Raw genomic sequence first — 19,684 nt, forward strand, 5'->3', positions numbered from 1 at the left:
TTTGCCCTTGTTTAGACCTTGAAATTGGAAAAAAAAATGTTCATCTTTCCTCCAAGGGTTGAATACTTCCAGATATTTAAGACATCTCCTGACATCCAAGACATGATAAGTATTTTCTTGCTAATTTTTAGGGTTGTTGCAAAATAATAGAAGTACAAATTTCCTGGGTCCTGTGGAAATCAGAAACTACTTTTGGCAAAAAGGCTGGGTCTAACATCAGAGTCACTCATCAGATAGTCATATATGGACAGAGCCTGAATTTCTCTTACTTTACGGGCTTTAGTAATTGCAATTAAGAAGGTGGTTTTAAAAGTTTTCCGAATCCATGCTGTAAGCTGTACATTTTGGATGCCCTGATGACATACTGGGTCCTGGAGAAGATCGACCCTTTTTAGCCAAAGACAAACCCCTCTTTAGCCAAAAGGGGGCTACAAATATTACCAATAGATTGCTGTCCCTGATTTTTGCTAGAGTTCTTGCAATAAGAGGAATTGGAGGGAAGGAATATGCTAGAGGAAAGCTCCAAGGTTGAACTAATGCATCCACTGCTTCTGGGTGAACTCTCGGGTTCAGGGAAAAAACCTCTCTACCTTTGCATTTTTTTGGGAAGCAAAAAGATCTATACAAGGCATCCCCCATCTGTTTATTAGTAACTGGAAGATAAGAGGATTGAGAGACCACTCCCCTGGGTCCAGTACTCTCAGACTCAGAAAATCTGCTGCCTACTAGATTGCAAGAGCCTTTCAGATGAACTGCAGTGATGGAGGTTAGGTTTTTTTCTGCCCAGACAAAATTTCTTGAAGAAATTGCTTGCAGAGCTCTGTGTTTTGTGCCTCCTTGAGGTCTTTTGAACGCCACTGCAGTAGAATTGTCTGAATACACTCTTACATCCTGGTCGGACAGAAGAGGTTTGGCTGCCTGTAGGGCTTTCCAGATTGCCCTGAACTCTTTGCAGTTTGAGGAAAACTTTACCAGGTGTGGAGGCCATTGACCTTGAAAATAATTCTGATTTATGTGGGCTCCCTAACCCCAGGAGCTTACATCTGTTGTGATTATCAAAGGATCTGGATACCAAACAACTCCTTTCTTCAGATTTGACTCCTTCAGCCACCAATTTAGGGATCTTCCCACTTTGGGGGATAGGCACAATTTCTTCTCTAGAGAAAACTGGGTTTTGTCCCAGACCGCTAGAGTCTGAGCTTGTAGTTGCCTCTAGTGAAATTGCGCCCATTGTACAGCTGGGATGGTGTCATAGAGCCTAACACCGACATAAATTTCTCCTGAATTTATATTATCTTTTCTTTTGGAAGGAACGTAGACATCTTCCTCGAATCCAGGATTAAGCCCAGTAATCTTTTCCTGTGGCTGAGAATAAAATCCAATTTCTCTAGATTGATTATCCAACCTAGATTCTGTAAACAAGAAGTCACCTGATTTTGATGAACTCTAAAATCCATTGATTCTGCTGAGATGAGAAGATAATCTAGATACGGGATTATTACAATGTTCTGTAACCTCAGAAATGCCACTACTTCAACTATCAACTTCATGAAGAGTCTGGGGGCAAATGCAATCCCGAACGGAAGGGCAACAAATTGAAAATGCAGGATCTCCCCGTTTGTGACAAATGGCAAATCTAAGGTATTTCTGAAAATCCACATGAATGGGAACATGGAAATAAGAGTCTTTCAAATCTAGTGTCATCAGAGCCCCCGCTGCAATCATTAGAATTGTTGTTTTCAAGGATTCCATTTTGAATTTCTTCTATACATTAAACTTGTTTAGAGGCTTTGAAATTGCTCCCAATTGCAGGAGACTCTGAATGCCTTCCAACCTTCTGTGTTGAAGTATGGGAGATGCTTGTCTCGTAATTAGAAATTTTGGAAGAGGGAGAGAAGAAATTTCTATCTTGTATCAGAGTTTTATCAGATTCAAGATCCAGGCATTTGTAGTCATCTCTCTCCACTGGAAGAGAAAGAACTTCAGTCTCCCTCCTACCAGACTCCAGTCATTGTTTATTAGGGGTCTGATTGGGGTTAATGATAAACTCTTTTCCTTTACGGCCTTTAGGATAACTCCATCTCTCGGATTTCCCTTTACCTCTGAAGCTTGTGACCTTATTCCTTTGGATCAAAAAGACTACTGAGGTCTTCCCTAGGGGTCTTTTTCTCAATATGATCTTCACGATGCAATAACCATACATGCAAGGCCCTAGCTACATTTGGATTAAGTATGGCTGATGATGCCTCCCAGGTTTTCCGCAAGAGAGCATCTACTTTACGATCCATGGGATCTCTTACTTGAGATGAATCCTTGAATGGTAAAGATAACTTTTCCCTACCTTAGTAACCTGAACATCAACTTTTGGGATCTCTCACAATTCTGTATCTTTTTCATCAAAGGAAAAACGATCTTAAACTCTCTGGGAAGGACAACTCTTCTCTTAGGTTCTTTCCATTCATCAATAAGAATGTTCTTAACATTTTCATGAATAGGAAAAACCATTTTCTTTTGAGGTCTTAGACCCCCAAACATTTCATCCTGAATGGTTCTAGGAGGATCCTCATCCTCAAATCCCACAATATTCCTGACAGCTTTTAAAAGAGTCCCTGTATCATCAGACAAAAAGAAGTATTAAGGTTTATCCCGTTTAGAGGGCCCCAGAGAAACTTCCCCCTCCTCCATACCCTCTATATCAGAGTGAGATATTAAGTCCTCAGAGTCAGAATTAACAACCAACTTGGATTTCTCACAAGGTGGTTGGTAATCTCCACACATCTCTGCACATCTTTATTATAACCAGATGGAACACTGGGGTTCAATCAACTTTGATTAAAGCCCAAGGGAGACAAACCTGGAGAAGCCTGAGAAGTGACTTTAGGTAAGTATCCCACAGGACGGTAGTATCTTAGGAAGGTAAAGCTAAGAAAACATTAACAGCAGGAGGAACATTCACAGCAGCATGACTGCTTGTAGAAGGGGTTAAAGGCCGCCATGGATGCTTGGATTTCTTGGTAAATAAGATAACACAAATCCTCAGAAATACCCGGCTTCTCCTCTTGCACAACTTTTGAAATACAGACTTTACATAGCTGTTTTTTTTTTTTTTTTTTTATAAGATTCCGGTAATTTTGTAAAACACATCACACATTTCCGGACTTTAATGTTAGATTTTTTTAGATGGTTCCTTGTCTCCCTAAAAGAAACAAAGGGACCAATAAGCACTAGCAAGAGGAGAGGCAACTGATAACTATAGCAGAATTACTCACAGATACAGGAGGAACAAGCTGCTCCATAGGGTCCACATTGGAGGAAGCTTGAGAGTCCATCATAGCATGGAGCAAATAATAGTCAGAGAAACAACGATGATCCTACCTTTATTCTCAGCAATTCAAATTTTGGCGCCCTCTGACGTCACTGACCGGAACTTCCGGACGCCGGTGTTCACCTTACACTTTTCGTCCGCGACAGGGCTTCAGAACATTTGCGGCTAAGCAGAGGAAGATGCCGGAGAGTGTCACTTTTCCGAACGCCGCTACAGAGAGCACACAGGAGCTCTGCAACACCAGGAGGTACGGGCAGCCCCCACAACACACGGGGAACCCGGTCAGCAAGATATGTCGTATCCTAGTATGGGGACATGTAACCCCTCTGGAGCGCAGTCCGCATACAGTCCAGAGGCAGGGGAACCAGCTCCCCCCGCGACTAAAGGGGTATAATAAGGTTAGGAAGCCATTACAGAGAACAGACCCCGGACCTCTGTCCAGGACCTAATAGGAACAGGAAAAACACTGAGGAGGAGTGGGAGGAGCTTTTAACATCTCTGTTTCCTGTTCCTATTAGGTCCTAGGGGACCATCTCTTCGGTGGCTGTCATGGTGGACTATTAATAAATTTTATCCTGTATACTTGTGCTCCCCAACCCGACTGACTTGTATCTGTATAGATCATTATTTTAGGGTAAGGGTGCCCAAACCACTCTCTTGGGATGGGAGGACTATCGCCTGCAGCAGAGACCCTGGGAAGGGTCAGATGGGGAGGGGCTTTCAACTTATGTGTGTTTTTTCCTTTCCCTTCTAGGACTAATTGCATCCTAGGGTGCCATCATGGAGACAAAGGGAAAAATATACAACTTAGCTCATACCAATTGAGTGCCAGCCAAGGTGCACTTGATGAGGATTTGGGCTAATCCCCAATTCAAATGGTGGCGTTTGCCTGGTTAACACAGGTGCTCTATGCCTCTTACCTTTCGCCAGGGCCTCAGCATATTTCTCCTCTGCAATGTTTAGGTTGTTCACATAAGCAGCATGATGTTTGCTGTGGTGGAGCTGCATGATCTCAGCACTAATATGGGGCTGAAGTGCACCATAATCATAAGGCAAGTCTGGCAGTGAATGCTTCTGTCTTGAGGCCAAAGCAGGCGCAAGTCTAAGGCTTGTCCTATATAGAAGAAATAAACAGATCAGTATTATATTATTTCATCATAAAAACATGCCATGTTCTTATTCTAGGGGTCTTTTCTATAAGCTTAAAGGAAGTACAATACCGAATGACCCCCAGCACTTAAATACTTGGGGGAGAAGTTTGCAAACGTGGGAATACCTCTTCAATATGGATTATTTTTGTACTTTTATTACAGATGCAATTCCCAGACCTCTTGTGGTTTATCAGCAGATTAAGATGTTGTGTCCATAAAACAGAAGCAATGAAACACCCATACTGTGAATCTCTGAAACAGCCTTATTCAGCACATGATATAGGTCTAAGGATTTACAATTTTTCATTAGGATTACAGTTTGTAGAGGGAGATGTAAGATTATATAACTAAAAAATTTTTTTTCTTTGTTATGTTTTTATGTTGGTACAAGGGGGGGGGGGGGCATTAATGTGGACAGATAACCTAACTACTGGGGACTTTTACCTGCCCAATGAGGGAACCAACCTACCTAATTGGGGACCTTCTTACTCATACCAGGAGAGGCACTAGTATTGTATGGTCTTGGAATACCAAGTATAACCCATTAACGACATTGAATGTAAATGCCCTAGTACCCTGGTACTTGGCACACCAGGATGCATGTCCTAAGGGGCATTCCAACTATGTAGCAAGTGTGGGGGCTGCGCTCGCTTTATAGAGGGTAGATCTTACCATTAATGCTGATGCTCACCATTAACCCTCTAGATGCCATGATCAATAATGATCACAGCATCTAAAGCAGTTGTGGTGGTTGTATTCACTCATCTGACTATGGGAGTCTTATAGATAAAAATGTGTCCGGAACTCTCCTTAACTGCTCTGTGCATCTCCGGGAATCTTCTTGTAATGTCTGCCCAAAAAGGCAGAGTATACAATTGGATCACCAATAGCACTGAATAGTAATAGCAAACCAAAGACTGCTATAAATGGACCCATTTGGGGATTTTAACCCCTTAAGGACCGGGGGTTTTTCCGTTTTTGCATTTTCGTTCTTTGCTCCTTGCCTTTAAAAAATCATAACTCTTTCAATTTTGCACCTAAAAATCCATATGATTGCTTATTTTTTGTGCCAAAAATTCTACTTTGTAATGACGTCAGTCATTTTGCCCAAAAATCTACGGTGAAATGGAAAAAAAAATCATTGTGCGACAAAATTGAAAAAAAAAAACCGCAGTTTTGTAACTTTTGGGGGCTTCCGTTTCTACGTACTACATTTTTCGGTATAAATGACACCTTATCTTTAATCTGTAGGTCCATACGATTAAAATGATACCCTACTTATACAGGTTTGATTTTGTAGTACTTCTGGAAAAAAAATCATAACTACATGCAGGAAAATTAATACGTTTAAAATTGTCATCTTCTGGCCCCTATAAATGTTTTATTTTTGCGCGTATGGGGCGGTATGAGGGCTCATTTTTTTGCGCCGTAATCTGAAGTTTTTAAAGGTACCATTTTTGCATTGATAGGACTTATTGATCGCTTTTTATTCATTTTTTCATGATATAAAAAGTGACCAAAAATGCACTATTTTGGAGTTTGGAATTTTTTTGCGCATACGCCATTGACCGTGCGGTTTAATTAACGATATATTTTTATAATTCGGACATTTCCGCATGCGGTGATACCATATGTGTTTATTTTTATTTACACTTTTTTTTTATGGGAAAAGGGAAAAACTTTTAATAGGGGAGGGGTTAAATGATCTTTATTCACTTTTTTTTTGCAGTGTTATAGCTCCCATAGGGACCTATAACACTGCACACACTGATCTTTCACATTGATCACTGGTTTCTCATAGGAAACCAGTGATCGACGATTCTGCCGCTTGACTGCTCATGCCTGGATCTCAGGCACTGAGCAGTCATTCGGCGATCGGACAGCGAGGAGGCAGGTAGGTACGGCTGTCCTGCAAGCTGTTCGGGATGCCGCGATTTCGCCACGGCTATCCCGAACAGCCCACTGAGCTAACCGGCAGTTTTTACTTTCACTTTTAGCCGCGTGGCTAAAGGGTTAATAGCGCGGCACCGCGATCAGTGCCGCGCGCTATTAGCGGCCGGGTCGCGGCTTCACTATGACACCGGGCCCGCCGTGTTATGATGCGGGGTCACCGTACGTCCTTGGTCCTTAAGGGGTTAACCTGTTAAGGACGCAGGGCGTACAGGTACACCCTGAATCCTGAGTCCTTAAGGACGCAGGGCATACATATTTGCCCTGATAACAGGGTTTAAGCCGCTCTCTCCAGTGGAGAATGGGTTAAACCCTGTGGGTCTAAGTTGCTACCGGCAGCCAGGACCCATGGCTAATGCCGGGCACATGCCCGGCATTAACCCTTTAGACGCTGCAATCAAAGTTGATTGCGGTGTCTAAAACCAAACTAAAACTGTCCCGGCAGCTCAGCGGGGCTGATCGGGACTGTTGTCCCTACCAGCTTACTGGACGACGTGAGGGTCCTCACCTGCCTCTCCATCGTCTGATCAGCGATCTACTGCTCGATGCCAGGAGAAGCAGAGCGCTGAGAACACTGATCAATGCTTTGCTATGGCATAGCATTGATCAGTGTATGCAATCAGAACATTGCATGTTTTAGACTAAAAAAAAAGTGTAAAAAAAAAAAAAACTTCCCTATTTAGTTTAAATCACCCCCTTTTTCCCATTTTTTTAAATAAAAATAATGTAATAAAGAATAAAAATAATCATATGTGGTACCGCTGTGCGCATAAATGTCTGAACTATTAAAATATAAGGTTAGCTAAACTGCACAGTCGATGGCGTACACGCTAAAGAATACCAAAGTCCAAAATTATGCATTTTTGGTCACTTCATATACCATAAAAATAAAAGGCGATCAAAAAGTCCCATCAAAACAAGAATGGTACGGATAAAAACAAGAGACGACGGCGCAAAAAATGAGCCCTCATATAGCCCCATATACGGAAAAATAAAAAAAGTTACAGGGGTCAGAAGATGCCAATTTTAAACATGCTAATTTTGGTGCACGTAGTTTAAAATAAAACCTACATATATTGGGTATTCTTGTAACTGTATGCAGGGATGTGGAATACCTATCACCCGACGCCCGGGACATGCAGTTCAGGGTGCCAGGCAGGTGAATTTTTCTGGCCCTTAGCCCGGCTTCGGGCATGCAGGCCCAGACCTGACAAGCACGGCGGCGCTCAGCAGTCTGTATGGAGGGGCCTATCAACTCGTGCCCGCTCCATACACTGAAGCCCCCAGCTGTTCTAAGCCGGGGGCCGCCACTAATACCCAGCATGCGGCGATCGCCATGGCTGCCTATTAACCCTTTGGATCGCCGCTGTCAACGGACATGTGAATGCCCCCTGGTGGGCTGGATCGTTCCCCCCCCCCCCCACCGGAGATCCAATATAAAGGTAGCCGGAGGGCTTACTTCTGTTCCCTGCTGTCCCTTGGCTCTGTCATTGATAGAGCCTAGCTGGACTAGGCTCTATCAATGGCGCGCAGAGCACACAGATCAATGGAGTTCAATAGAACTCTATTGATCTGTATGAGGAATCTAATGATTCCTCCTAAAAGTTTAATAAAGTGTAAAAAAAATAAAAATTAAAAATAAAAACATTGGCAATTTTTATAATCTCCCAGAAAAAAAAGTTTAAAAGCGATAAAAAAGTCAGTACTAACATGGTACTGATATAGGAAAAAAAAAAAAAAATGATTGTGGCTCAAAAAATGAGCCCTCATACGGCCTGATATGCGAAAAAAAATTGTAAAAAATAAAAAATAAGCTACAGGGGTCAAAAAATGGCAATTAATTTAAATTTTTTTTTTTTTTTTATATAGTTAGTAAAACATGACAGAAACTATACAAATCTGGTATTGCTCTAGTCAGGACGGCCTAAAGTATCAAACTAACATGTTAGATAAATGGCATAGAAAAGAAAACCACCAAATTTGCTAAATTATCTTTTACTATTTATTTTATTATTTTTTTTGGTTCGGGGAATATGTTATTGAAAAATGTAAAGGTATCATTATAGTAGGTAGTTATGGCTATTCTAGGGCGAGGAGGAAAAATTGAGGGTGTAAAAGAGAAAATTGGCCCGGACAAGTGGATTGTCAAGAGGGACAAGTAGATTTTGCTCCTTTTTAGTCCTGTGGACAAGTAGTATTTTTTTTATTAAATTTCCACACCCCTGTGTATGGATCTACAGAATAAAGATAATGTGTCATTTTTACCGAAAAGTGTACTGCATAGAAACCGGAGCAACCAAGTTACAAGCTGTTTAATTTTTTTTATTTCACCCCACAAAGTTCTTTTGTTTCACCACAGATTATATTATAAAAATAAGTGATGTAATTACAAAAGTACAATTGGTGATGCAAAAACAAGACCTTATATCGGTCTGTAGGTGCAAAATTTAAAGGGTAACTCATTAAAACTAATTTTTACTATTGCACTCCTTATGGTAAATAAAAATATTTCTAATATACTTTGCTTAACTCCTTAAAGGGGTTCTCCGGTGCTTACACATCTTATCCCCTATCCAAAAGGATAGGGGATAAGATGCCTGATCGCGGGAGTCCCGCCACTGAGGACGCCCGTGATCATGCACGCGGCACCCCGTTTTGCTTTGGGTCTGATTACCGGCGTGTTCGCTTTGGGTCTGATTACCGGCGACCACCGGGCCGGCGGCGTGACACGTCACGCCTCCGCGTGACGTCACGTTCCGCCCCTCGATGCAAGCCTACGGGAGGGGTCGTGATAGCTATCATGCCCCCTCTTGTAGGCTTGCATTGAGGGGTGGAGCGTAGGCATAGGGGATAAGATGTGTAATCACCGGAGAACCCCTTTAATGACCACGGACATAAATGTACGTCCTGGTTTGGCGGGACTTGCGCACCAGAATGTACATTTACGTCCTGTGTATGACCGCGAGCATCGGAACGGTACTTGCGTCATACACAACAGGTTCCGGCTGCTAGTCGGTAATTGCCTACATCCGTGATCGCAGCGCTGCCGTGGCAATCCGATCATCCAGCATGGCGGCTGGAGGTCCCCTTACCTGGCTCCGGCCGTCTCCAGGTGTCTTCTGCTCTGGTCTGAGATTAGGCAGACCAGAGCAGAAGATCACCAATAATACTGATCGGTGCTATGTCCTATGCATAACACTGAACAGTATAAGCAATCAAATGATTGCTATAGATAGTCCCCTATGGGGACATAAAAAATGTAAAAAAGCTGAAAAATTTAAAAATAAAAAGTAAAAAAAAAGTGAAAAATCCCCTTCCCCCAAAAAAATGTAAATTGTCAGTTTTTCCCATTTTACCCCCGAAAAGCGTAAACAATTTTTTTTTATAAACATATTTGGTATCGCCGCGTACGTAATTGTCCAAACTATCAAAATATATTATTAATGATCCCATACGGTGAATGGCATAAATGTAAAAAATAAACAAAGTCCAAAAATGCTGCTTTTTTTTGTCACATTTCATTAAAAAAAAAAAAAAAATGTATAAAAAATTATCTAAAAGTTTTATATATGCAAATGTGGTATCGATAAAAAGTACAGATGACGGCGCAAAAAAATTTGCCCTCATACCGCCCTATATACGGAAAAATGAAAAAGATATAGGTGGTCATAATAGGGCGATTTTAGATTACTGATTTTGTACAAAAAGTTTTAGATTTTTTTTAAGCAATACAAAAATATAAAAGTACCTAGCCTTGGGTATCATTTTAATCGTATTGACCCACAGAATAAAGAACACATGTCATTTTTACTGTAAATTGTACAGTGTGAAAACGAAACCCTCCAAAATGTGCAAAATTGTGGTTTTTATTTAAATTTCCTCCCTAAAAAAAATTGTTTGGGGTTCGCCGTACATTTTATGGTAAAATGAGAGGTTTCATTTCAAAGTACAATTGGTCATGCAAAAAACAAGCCCTTATATGGGTCTGTAGATGGAAATATAAAAGAGTTATGGATTTTAAAAGACGAGGAGGAAAAAACAAAAACGCAAAAATAAAATTGGCCTGGTCCTTAAGGTCAAAATGGGTTTGGTCCTCAAGAGCACATTTTCCCCCATCTCATACACAGACTTTGGACCGAAGTCCAAACACAGAAAGTGCAGCCTGGAGTGTTGAGGGGATGTGTCCAGCCTCATCCAATCATAGCTCCTCTCACACTTAAAGGGGTATTCCAGGAAAAAACTTTTTTATATATATCAACTGGCTCCAGAAAGTTAAACAGATTTGTAAATTACTTCTATTAAAAAATCTTAATCCTTTCAGTACTTATGACCTTCTGAAGTTTAGGGTGTTCTTTTCTGTCTAAGTCCTCTCTGATGACACCTGTTTCGGGAAACGCCCAGTTTAGAAGAGGTTTGCTATGGGGATTTGCTTCTAAACTGGGCGTTTCCCGAGACACGTGTCATCAGAGAGCACTTAGACAGAAAAGAACAACCTTAACTTCAGAATGTCATAAGTACTGAAAGGATTAAGATTTTTTAATAGAAGTAATTTACAAATCTGTTTAACTTTCTGGAGCCAGTTGATATATATAAAAAAAAGTCTTTTCCTGGAATACCCTTTTAACTGCCATTTGCTGTTGGTTGGACACCCCCCCCCCCCCCCCCTCAGCACTTCAGGTTGCACTTCCTGTCTTTGGGCTTCGGTCCAAAGTCTGTGTACGAGATGGGGGAAAATGTGCTCTTGAGCTTTTTTAAGCACAAATAAAACATAGAAAACTTCATTTTTTTAAGTATAAAGTATATTAGAAATATTTTTTATTTACCATAAGGAGTGCAATAGCAAAAATTAGTTTTAATGAGAGTGACCATTTAAAGCATTAAGGTTTTTAGATTGGGAGGAAAAAAATAAAATACGAAAATTTGCTGCGTCCTTAAGGTGAAAATGGGACGAGTCCCTAACCCCTTAAGGACTGAGCCCTGTTTTGCAATTCTGACCACTGTCATTTTTTGCATTAATAACTCTAAGACCCTTTTACAGATTATTCTGAGAAAGTTTTTTCGTGATATTCTACTTTATTTTAGTGGTAAATTTTCGTCGCTACTTGCATCCTTTCTTGGTAAAAAAAAATCCCCAAATGTTATGAAAATGTAGCATTTTTCTAACTTTGAAGCTCTCTACTTGTAAGGAAAATGGATATTCCCAATAAATGTTATTTTTATTCACAAATACAATATGTCTACTTTACGTTGGCATCAAAAATAAAAAATAAATACTTTTTGAAAAAATTAGAGGGCTTCAAAGTATAATTTTCTAAATTTTCATGAAAATTACAAAATCTGAAGGGACAGATGTTACAGAACTACAACTCCCAGCATGCCTGGGCAGTCTAGACATGCTGAGAGTTGTAGTTTTGCAACATCTGGAGGGCTACTGTTTGGGCACCACTGTAGTTGTGGTCTCCAAACTGTGACCCTCCAGATGTTGTAAAACTGCAACTCCCAGCATGCCCGATGATCGGCGGTCCCCACGGCATCTTCTCCTCAGGTACTGTCCGCCACCTTCTTCCCCCGTTCTGCCCGACATCCAGGGGTGGGCAGAGCGGGGGTTTCCTTGGCAACCCCCCCCCCCCCCTCCCACTGCCATTGGTCAATACTCTGTGCTGACTAATGGCAGGGGATAGGAGGTTGCAGCACTGCGACCTCACTCCTATCCCTTAGGATGATCGGGGCTGTCACTGATTCCCTGCGATCGCCGACAAGGGGGCGTCTCAGGACCCCCCTCGGCGATGAGCCGGGATGTCTGCTGAATGATTTCAGCAGGCGTCCTGGTCCGGTCCCCAACCGGCTAGCGGCGGGGACCGGAATTCCCACGGGTGTATCCATACGCCTTCAGTCCTTAAGGACTTTAAAACGGGGGCGTATGGATATGCCCGCCAACCTTAAGAGGTTAAGGGGTTAAAAAGGAAAAAATATAGTAAAAAGTTCTTCTTTCAAAATGTAGATAAGCCTTTCCTCAAAAAAAAAAAAAAAAACAAGCACGTTTTAGAGCAGTGATGGCAAACCTGTGGCACGCCGAGCCCCCTCTGTGGGCAAGCGGCCATAGTTCACCATGGATGCCTTTTGATGCGCTCCGCCATGCTCAGGGCCGGCGTTAAGGCAAGGCGAGGCAAACCGAGACATCCCTGTGTCCCGAAACATCTTTTCGGGACACAAGTATGGCTGTCCAGGAATGCAGGGAGTTGTAGTTTAGCAACAGCTGGAGGCACCCTGATTGGGAAACACTGATCTAGATTCTGGAATATATAGAGGGTAGCATTGTGCCTGATAGATTTCACCTAAATTTAACAGGGTTATGTAGCCAGCCCTAATGTGTTCTTACAAATCTTTTAAAAAGGAGTTTGAACAATAGAACTTAGACCAAGCACTCTGTTCTATGACACAAGGATCACAGGAAAGGGGGGGCAGTCTTAGGCTGCTTTCACACTATAAAAAGTACCCGTTATAAAATAGCGGGCGAACGCGGGGTTAAACCGCCATTAGAAAATCCCTAACATACGTTAGAAAAATCCCTTAGACTGTAATGGGATTTTCTAATAGCCGTTTTAACCCGTCATCGTCCGTGATTCATAACGGACGTTATTTTATGGAGATATTGCATGCACTATTTTTTCCGTTCAATCGCCCGTCACAAAATAACACCCGTTATGAATAACGGGCAATGACGGGTTAAAACGGCTATTAGAAAAATCCCTTAGACTGTAATGGGATTTTCTAACGTATGTTAGGGATTTTCTCATGGCAGTTTAACCCTGCAATCGCCCGCTATTTTATAACAGGTACTTTTCATAGTGTGAAAGCAGCCTTATCTGTCTAGGGCAGTGTTTAGCAACCGATGCGCCTCCAGCTGTTGCAAAACTACAACACCCAGTAGGCATGCTGTTTGGAAGTTTTGCAACAGCTGGAGGCACCCCGGTTGGTAAACACTGGTCTAGGGCACCAACATCCCTTGTCCAGATCCTGCTAAACAGAACACATGGGAAGCCATATACTATGATGATGCAGTACATGTGTAAACCATTGCACTCCATGTGCCACATTCACTACAGTCTAATAACCAGCATGTTAGTCAGGCGCACTATGACAGTCTCCCGCCCGCCGCAGCTTCTGAGCTCGGGGCCTGAGCTGTACTGCACACAAGGGGGCGGAGGGGCACTGATACATAACCCCATAACCTCGTCCGTACACAGATAAGTGCCCTGGAGGTGCCACCATGTATGTACAGGTGGGGAGAAGAGCGGTGAGGCGGCCCCGGTAACTCACCTAGCGCACACGCTTAGTCTACACAACATGACCGCTACTGATACGGCGCAAGGAGACCACTGCACCACCTGTCACTGTCAGCCTGACTGTCCGTCCTTGCAGAGGCTCCGCCCACTCACTCGCTAATATAGTTCCGGTGTGAGGTGCAAATCTGCGCCTCATGCAGCCTTGCTTCCGCCCCTCCCCTAAGCTCTCTGAAGATTTACAAAGTTAGAGCTGGTGGGAGGGCAGAGCAGGGGGAGAGAGGACGTACACGCCTCTGTCCCCTCCCCCTGCAATGCCTTCGGAGGACGCGCTGAAAGGAGGGGCGGAAGCAAGTGTGCACGGGGCGCAGATTTGCACCTCACACCGGGCGCCTATAAGCCACGCCCCTTTCTTCTCACAGGGCTCCGGTATTTGAAGTGCGGGATGGCCATTACACCGGTCCAGTATACCTGGCGCGTGTACTGCTAGAAGGGTTCGGGTTGTTTACCAGTGAAGGGGTTGTCGAGTGCAGAAGACCCCTCCATGACTTCAGTATCCACCTCCCCGGTGAAGAGCTGTCACGTCTTTCCTATATGCCCCTCTACCTCCTGAATTTGTCTTAAAAACTGCATCAAAATGACAAATGTATAAGGACTGCAGGGGAGATTTATTAAAACCTGTGTAGAGATAAAGTGGTGCAGTTGGCATAGCAACCAATCAGATTGCTTCTTTCATTTTTCAGAGGCCTTTTTAAAAATGAAAGCAACGATCTGGTTGCTATGGGCAACTACACCACTCTTGCTGTTTACAGAGTTTGATAAATCTCCCCCTGCAAGTCTATAATAAGGCTCGGTCCACACTGCGTTACGGCTTCTGTCAGACGTTTCTCTTGGCATTCCGCTGAAATCAGGATACCAACATATATTGTATGTGAGGGCAACGGATGCCATAGATATCGATGGCCATATGCGCTATTTTCAGTGGAGTCTAAAGCACGATCTGTTGCACTATTCAGCCTGCTGAAAATAACGCATACAGCCATTAAAACTAATGGCTTCCTTTTAGGGATCGACCGATTATCGGTATGGCCGATATTATCGGCCGATAATCACGATTTTGGGCATTATCGTTATTGGCAATTACCTTGCCGATAAGCTGATAATACCGCCCGCACCGCGACCGCCTCCCCCCCGACCCGCCGCACCGCACCCCCGACCCACCGCACCGCGTCGCACCCCCCACCGTGATGCTGGGCGGTATACCGGTATGGATTTTTGCCCATACCGCTATACCGGTTGGGCCCCTCCCCCACCCTCCGAGTCAATAAAAAAATTAAACTTACCCATAATGGGGGTGGTCCGGGCCATCCACCCTTCCTTCCTGTATTGTCCGGGGGCGTTCCGGGTGAAGAGTGAACCAGTCTGGGCTGTCCTTCTCCGGCGGTCATCTTCTCCACTCCGGGCAGGCTCCGGCCTAGTACACTGCATAGACGCCGCTACGCCGTGACGTCAGGTGCGTCGCTGCGCACGGGCGTCACTGCGCAGCGGCGTCTATGCAGCGTACTAGGCCGGAGCCTGCCCGGAGTGGAGAAGATGACCGCCGGAGAAGGACAGCCCGGACCGGTTCACTCTTCACCCGGAACGCCCCCGGACACTACAGGAAGGAAGGATGGATGGGCCTGACCACCCTGACAGGTAGGGGAGAGAAGCAGGTGGCGGCCTATGGCCCCGCAAAAGCCACTGCAGATCATTGATTTAAAGCGCCCGCTTTAAATCAATGATCTGCAGCGGTGTCGCAGGGGGTTAATTAGCCGATAACTTATACCGGAATATCGGTATAAGTCATCGGCTATCGGCCCTAACCTGCACCGATTATCGGTATCGGCCCTAAAAAACGATATCGGTCGATCCATACTTAGTTTGTCTTCATATACAGTATATATATATATATATATATATATATATATATATACTAGCTTTCCTTCCTAATCCTTGTTGGGGAGGAAAATAAAGGAGGAAGCTTTTGACTTCAAAGCCCATCCTCATATATTGTTGTCATATCCTGACCTCCTATCCCATCATCATATCCCGACCTCCTATCCCGTCCTTCTATCCCGTCCTCCTTTCCCGTCCTCATATCTGGACCCTCCTTGCCCGTCCTCCTTTCCCGTCCTCCTATCTCGACCTCCTTTCCCGTCCTCCTTTCCCGTCCTCCTCTCCCGTCCTCCTATCCCGTCCTCCTATCCCGTCCTCCTTTCTGGTCCTCCTTTCCCGTCCTCATATCTCGACCTCCTTTCCTGTCATCATATCCCGACCTCCTATCCCGTCCTCCTATCTCGACCTCCTTTCCTGTCCTCCTTTCCCGTCCTCCTATCCCATCCTCCTATCCCGTCCATCTATCCCGTCCTATCCCGACCTCCTATCCCGTCCTCCTATCCCGTCCTCCTATCTCGACCTCCTATCCTGACCTCCTATCCCGACCTCCTATCCTGTCCTCCTATCGCGTCCTCCTATCCCGATCCTCCTATCCCGGTCCTCCTATCCCGGCCTCCTATCCCGACCTCCTATGTCGACCTCCTATCCCGACCCGTAATATGTGTACCAAGTATTGAAATATCTCCAGCCGTACGGAAGTTATGTGGGAACATACATTTCCCATTGATTTGCATGGGACTTTAAACAAAAACCCCGACCCTCACAAATGGGGGTAGTTAAGGGTTAAATTAACTATCCTATATTTTAAGTGGACATATAAGTAACATGTGACCAAGTATTACCGAAATATCTCCAGCCGTTTGGAAGTTATGCAGTAACATATGTTTCCCATTGACTTGTATGGGACTTTAAACATAAACCCCGCCCCTGGCAAATGGGGGTGAGTAAGGGTTAAATCACCTATCCTATGTTTGTTGTTGACATATTAGTAACATGTGTGCCAAGTTTCATGTTAATATCTTTAGCCTTTTGAACGTGATGCTGGAACATACACACATACATACATACATACACACGTTGAGTTTTATATATATATATATATATATATATATATATATATATATATATATATATATATATAGTCCAACAAGTAATGGCACAGCACTCCAAAAATAGATTAAAAAAACAGGAATTTATTCACCACATGTTACCAACAGCAACGTTTCAGCTCATAACTAGAGGCTTTTTTCAAGCATGCTTGAAAAATGCTCTAGTGTTGAGCTGAAACCTTGCTGTTGGTAACATGGTGAATAAATTCATGTTTTTTTTATCTATTTTTGGAGTGCTGTGCCATTACTTGTTGGACCATCTAAATGGATCAAGATCGGACCTAGGACGCCGGGCACCCACATATTTTTTCTGTCTGGTGGTGCTGCGACTACTCTGGTATTTATATGTAGGAAGCCTTTTTGGCTGTATTTGTGCGAGGGGGCGTGAATTCCCACGCCCCCCCACACCTACAGGCGGGGCCATGCAGGAGGCACCGCTATAAAACGCCCCCCGCAACTTACAGGCGGGGCGTACATGGTTTTCAGGATGGAGCGGCGTTCCGGTAGCGGTAGGCCCGGGTCACCCCGGTATATTATACTCGATAGTCGGCCCCCCAACCCGTTACCTGAGTTCCCCCGCGAGGCGCTCCGGGAGCCGGCCGGGTGAGGTCACTCACCCGCGCCAAGACAAGACTTTCAGCCGTGCTTGCTCCCAACAGCAGCGGTCTGGGCTGAGCGCCAGCCCGGTTCTGTGCATCAGCACGCTGCTTGTCCTCTGCCGGCATTCCCGTGGCTCTTGCGGTGTGTGTCCTGCGCTTCGGTGCGCCGGGATGCCACCGCCGAGTCACATGATGTGCACGGGGAAGAGCTCAGCCACAGCCTGCTGGCAAGAAGTTAGGCTGGCCAGGCAGGCTGATAGGTTGCCACCATAGTCGCAAGCCCAGGTTGGTGTGTCTCAGCTGGGGGTCCCTGATTGACTACCACCAGGGGTGCAACCGGAGACCAGTCCAGCAAGTCCCCCCCGCATGTGCAGTACATGTTTCTTCACCCCGGTCCTGACACGCTGCAACAAGCTCCCCAGCTGTGGTCAGACCGTCTCTGAGGTGCATGCTCGGCCTACAGCTGTTTCTTACACACAGTACAAAGTTTAGCTCATTCGGTTTATTGTAAATTCCTCGTGTCCACTCAGAACATTCATGTTATATATCTCATTCATGACTTCATCATAGTCCGTACAGTCACCAGTAGCATTTATACTGTGCAGTCGCTCATAGCATTCATACCGTACAGTCACTCATAGCTTTCCATGCAGTTATACTGTGCAGTCACTCATAACTTCATACCGTGCAGCAGGGGCGGATCCAGAGTCTAGTCTCAGGAGGGGCACTATTAGAGAATTTTGCGTTGGCGGACACAAAATAAGGTGTTGCTTAACGAACTTATAATATTATTAAATGTATCCAGTATAATAATCAAATATACCAATTACCACAGAATGGGAAAGGGCTAAAGAAGTTTTTACCATTTAAAACTACAACTCCCAGTATGACCTAAGTAGTGGTGAGGAGATGCTGGGAGTTGTTGTTTTACCAGACAAGAAAATAGTATTGTACAGCTCACCTCCACCAATTTCTGTGCACGGGTCCACACTCGGCAAAGTGCTAATATTCCAGGCAGAAGAACAAACGATGATCCGGCACCAGATATAAGACTTGCAGCTTTATTTTCTCCGTATCAAAATTGAACAAACAATACACAGTAAAACCAACTCCCTCCACAGTCATACGCGTTTCAAGCGCATGCGCGCTCTTCCTCAGTGACGTTGTGGGTCTGACAGGTAAGGATTCTTATTTGTACCTGCGCAGGTGAGGAATAATTTCATTACCCCGCCTACTTTCAGGTTACTTATCAATCCCCGTTAGATCTCACAACTGGGTAGAGACTTTGCGTCTTTCAAAACACTCATTTAAATTTAAAAAGGAGGTGTTATAAAATAACAACACTGTATTCAACACCTTATGCTTAGCAACACATGATTTTCTATCTGTAATATACAATCAATAAATTTACGATATGCGTGTTACATCAATAATGGAACAGCAATTCACGTCTTACATTCATGCCGGACGAGGCACGCGTGCCAAGAGTGAACTGCCAGAAGGCTTCCCTGTGTTCCAACCTTTTCCTAATGCATCCTTGCCTTATATCCAGTTTAACCAACTCAATACCATATATTTTAAATCCTGATATATTGCCACCATGTACTATTTGGAAATGAAGAGAGGCAGCAGATTTATTTCTATTTAAAGCCCCCACATCATTAAGGTGTTCTAAAGAACGCATTTTTAATTTGCGGGTGGTATAACCTATGTATTTTAATTTGCAATGTATACACTCAATCATATAAATTACGTTTTTACTATTACAATTCATGTTGTTGTTTCACCCATCATTATTGCAAAACTTACCAGTGATGGGACAGTCGGGACACTATACAATGATATCAGTGACTACAGGTGACGTTTTCTCTATAGTCTTTCCTTATCTAATTCAGATGGTACATACCGCCAGGTCCAGCTAAATGTTCTCACTGCAGAACTTGATGCCCAGATGGCTCTTCACTATGTCAGCGCATTCTGATCCTCTATATGAAAACAATTATTATTAGAAACCTTCCAAACATTGTATCCTTTGAATATAATACTGGCACACTGTACCCTCTGAATATAATTCTGGCACACTGTACCCTCTGAATATAATTCTGACACACTGTACCCACTGAATATAATACTGCCACAAATTGTACCCACTGAATAATACTGTCACACATTGTACCCACTGAATATAATACTGCCACACACTGTACCCCTGAATATATTACTGCCACACACTGTACCCACTGAATATAATACTGCCACACACTGTACCCCCTGAATATAATACTGCCACACACTGTACCCCTGAATATAATACTGCCAACCACTGTACCCC

General features: G+C 43.8%; 1 protein-coding gene across 1 annotated transcript in view; it reads right to left on the bottom strand.

Annotated features, from left to right (window-relative positions):
- The window catches only part of SOD2 (superoxide dismutase 2), a 33,461-nt gene extending 19,445 nt beyond the window's left edge, over positions 1-14,016 (bottom strand). The window contains exons 1-2 of the mRNA XM_056567192.1: positions 13,747-14,016; positions 4,246-4,439 (exon numbers count right to left, since the gene is read on the bottom strand). Coding sequence (XP_056423167.1) covers positions 4,246-4,439; positions 13,747-13,775 — 223 coding nt within the window. The 5' untranslated portion in view covers positions 13,776-14,016. The remainder of the gene's footprint in view (positions 1-4,245; positions 4,440-13,746) is intronic.
- Positions 14,017-19,684: the final 5,668 nt, after the last annotated feature.

The sequence above is a fragment of the Hyla sarda genome, chromosome 3 (genome assembly GCF_029499605.1).
Source record: "Hyla sarda isolate aHylSar1 chromosome 3, aHylSar1.hap1, whole genome shotgun sequence".
Taxonomy (NCBI): Eukaryota; Metazoa; Chordata; class Amphibia; order Anura; family Hylidae; genus Hyla; species Hyla sarda.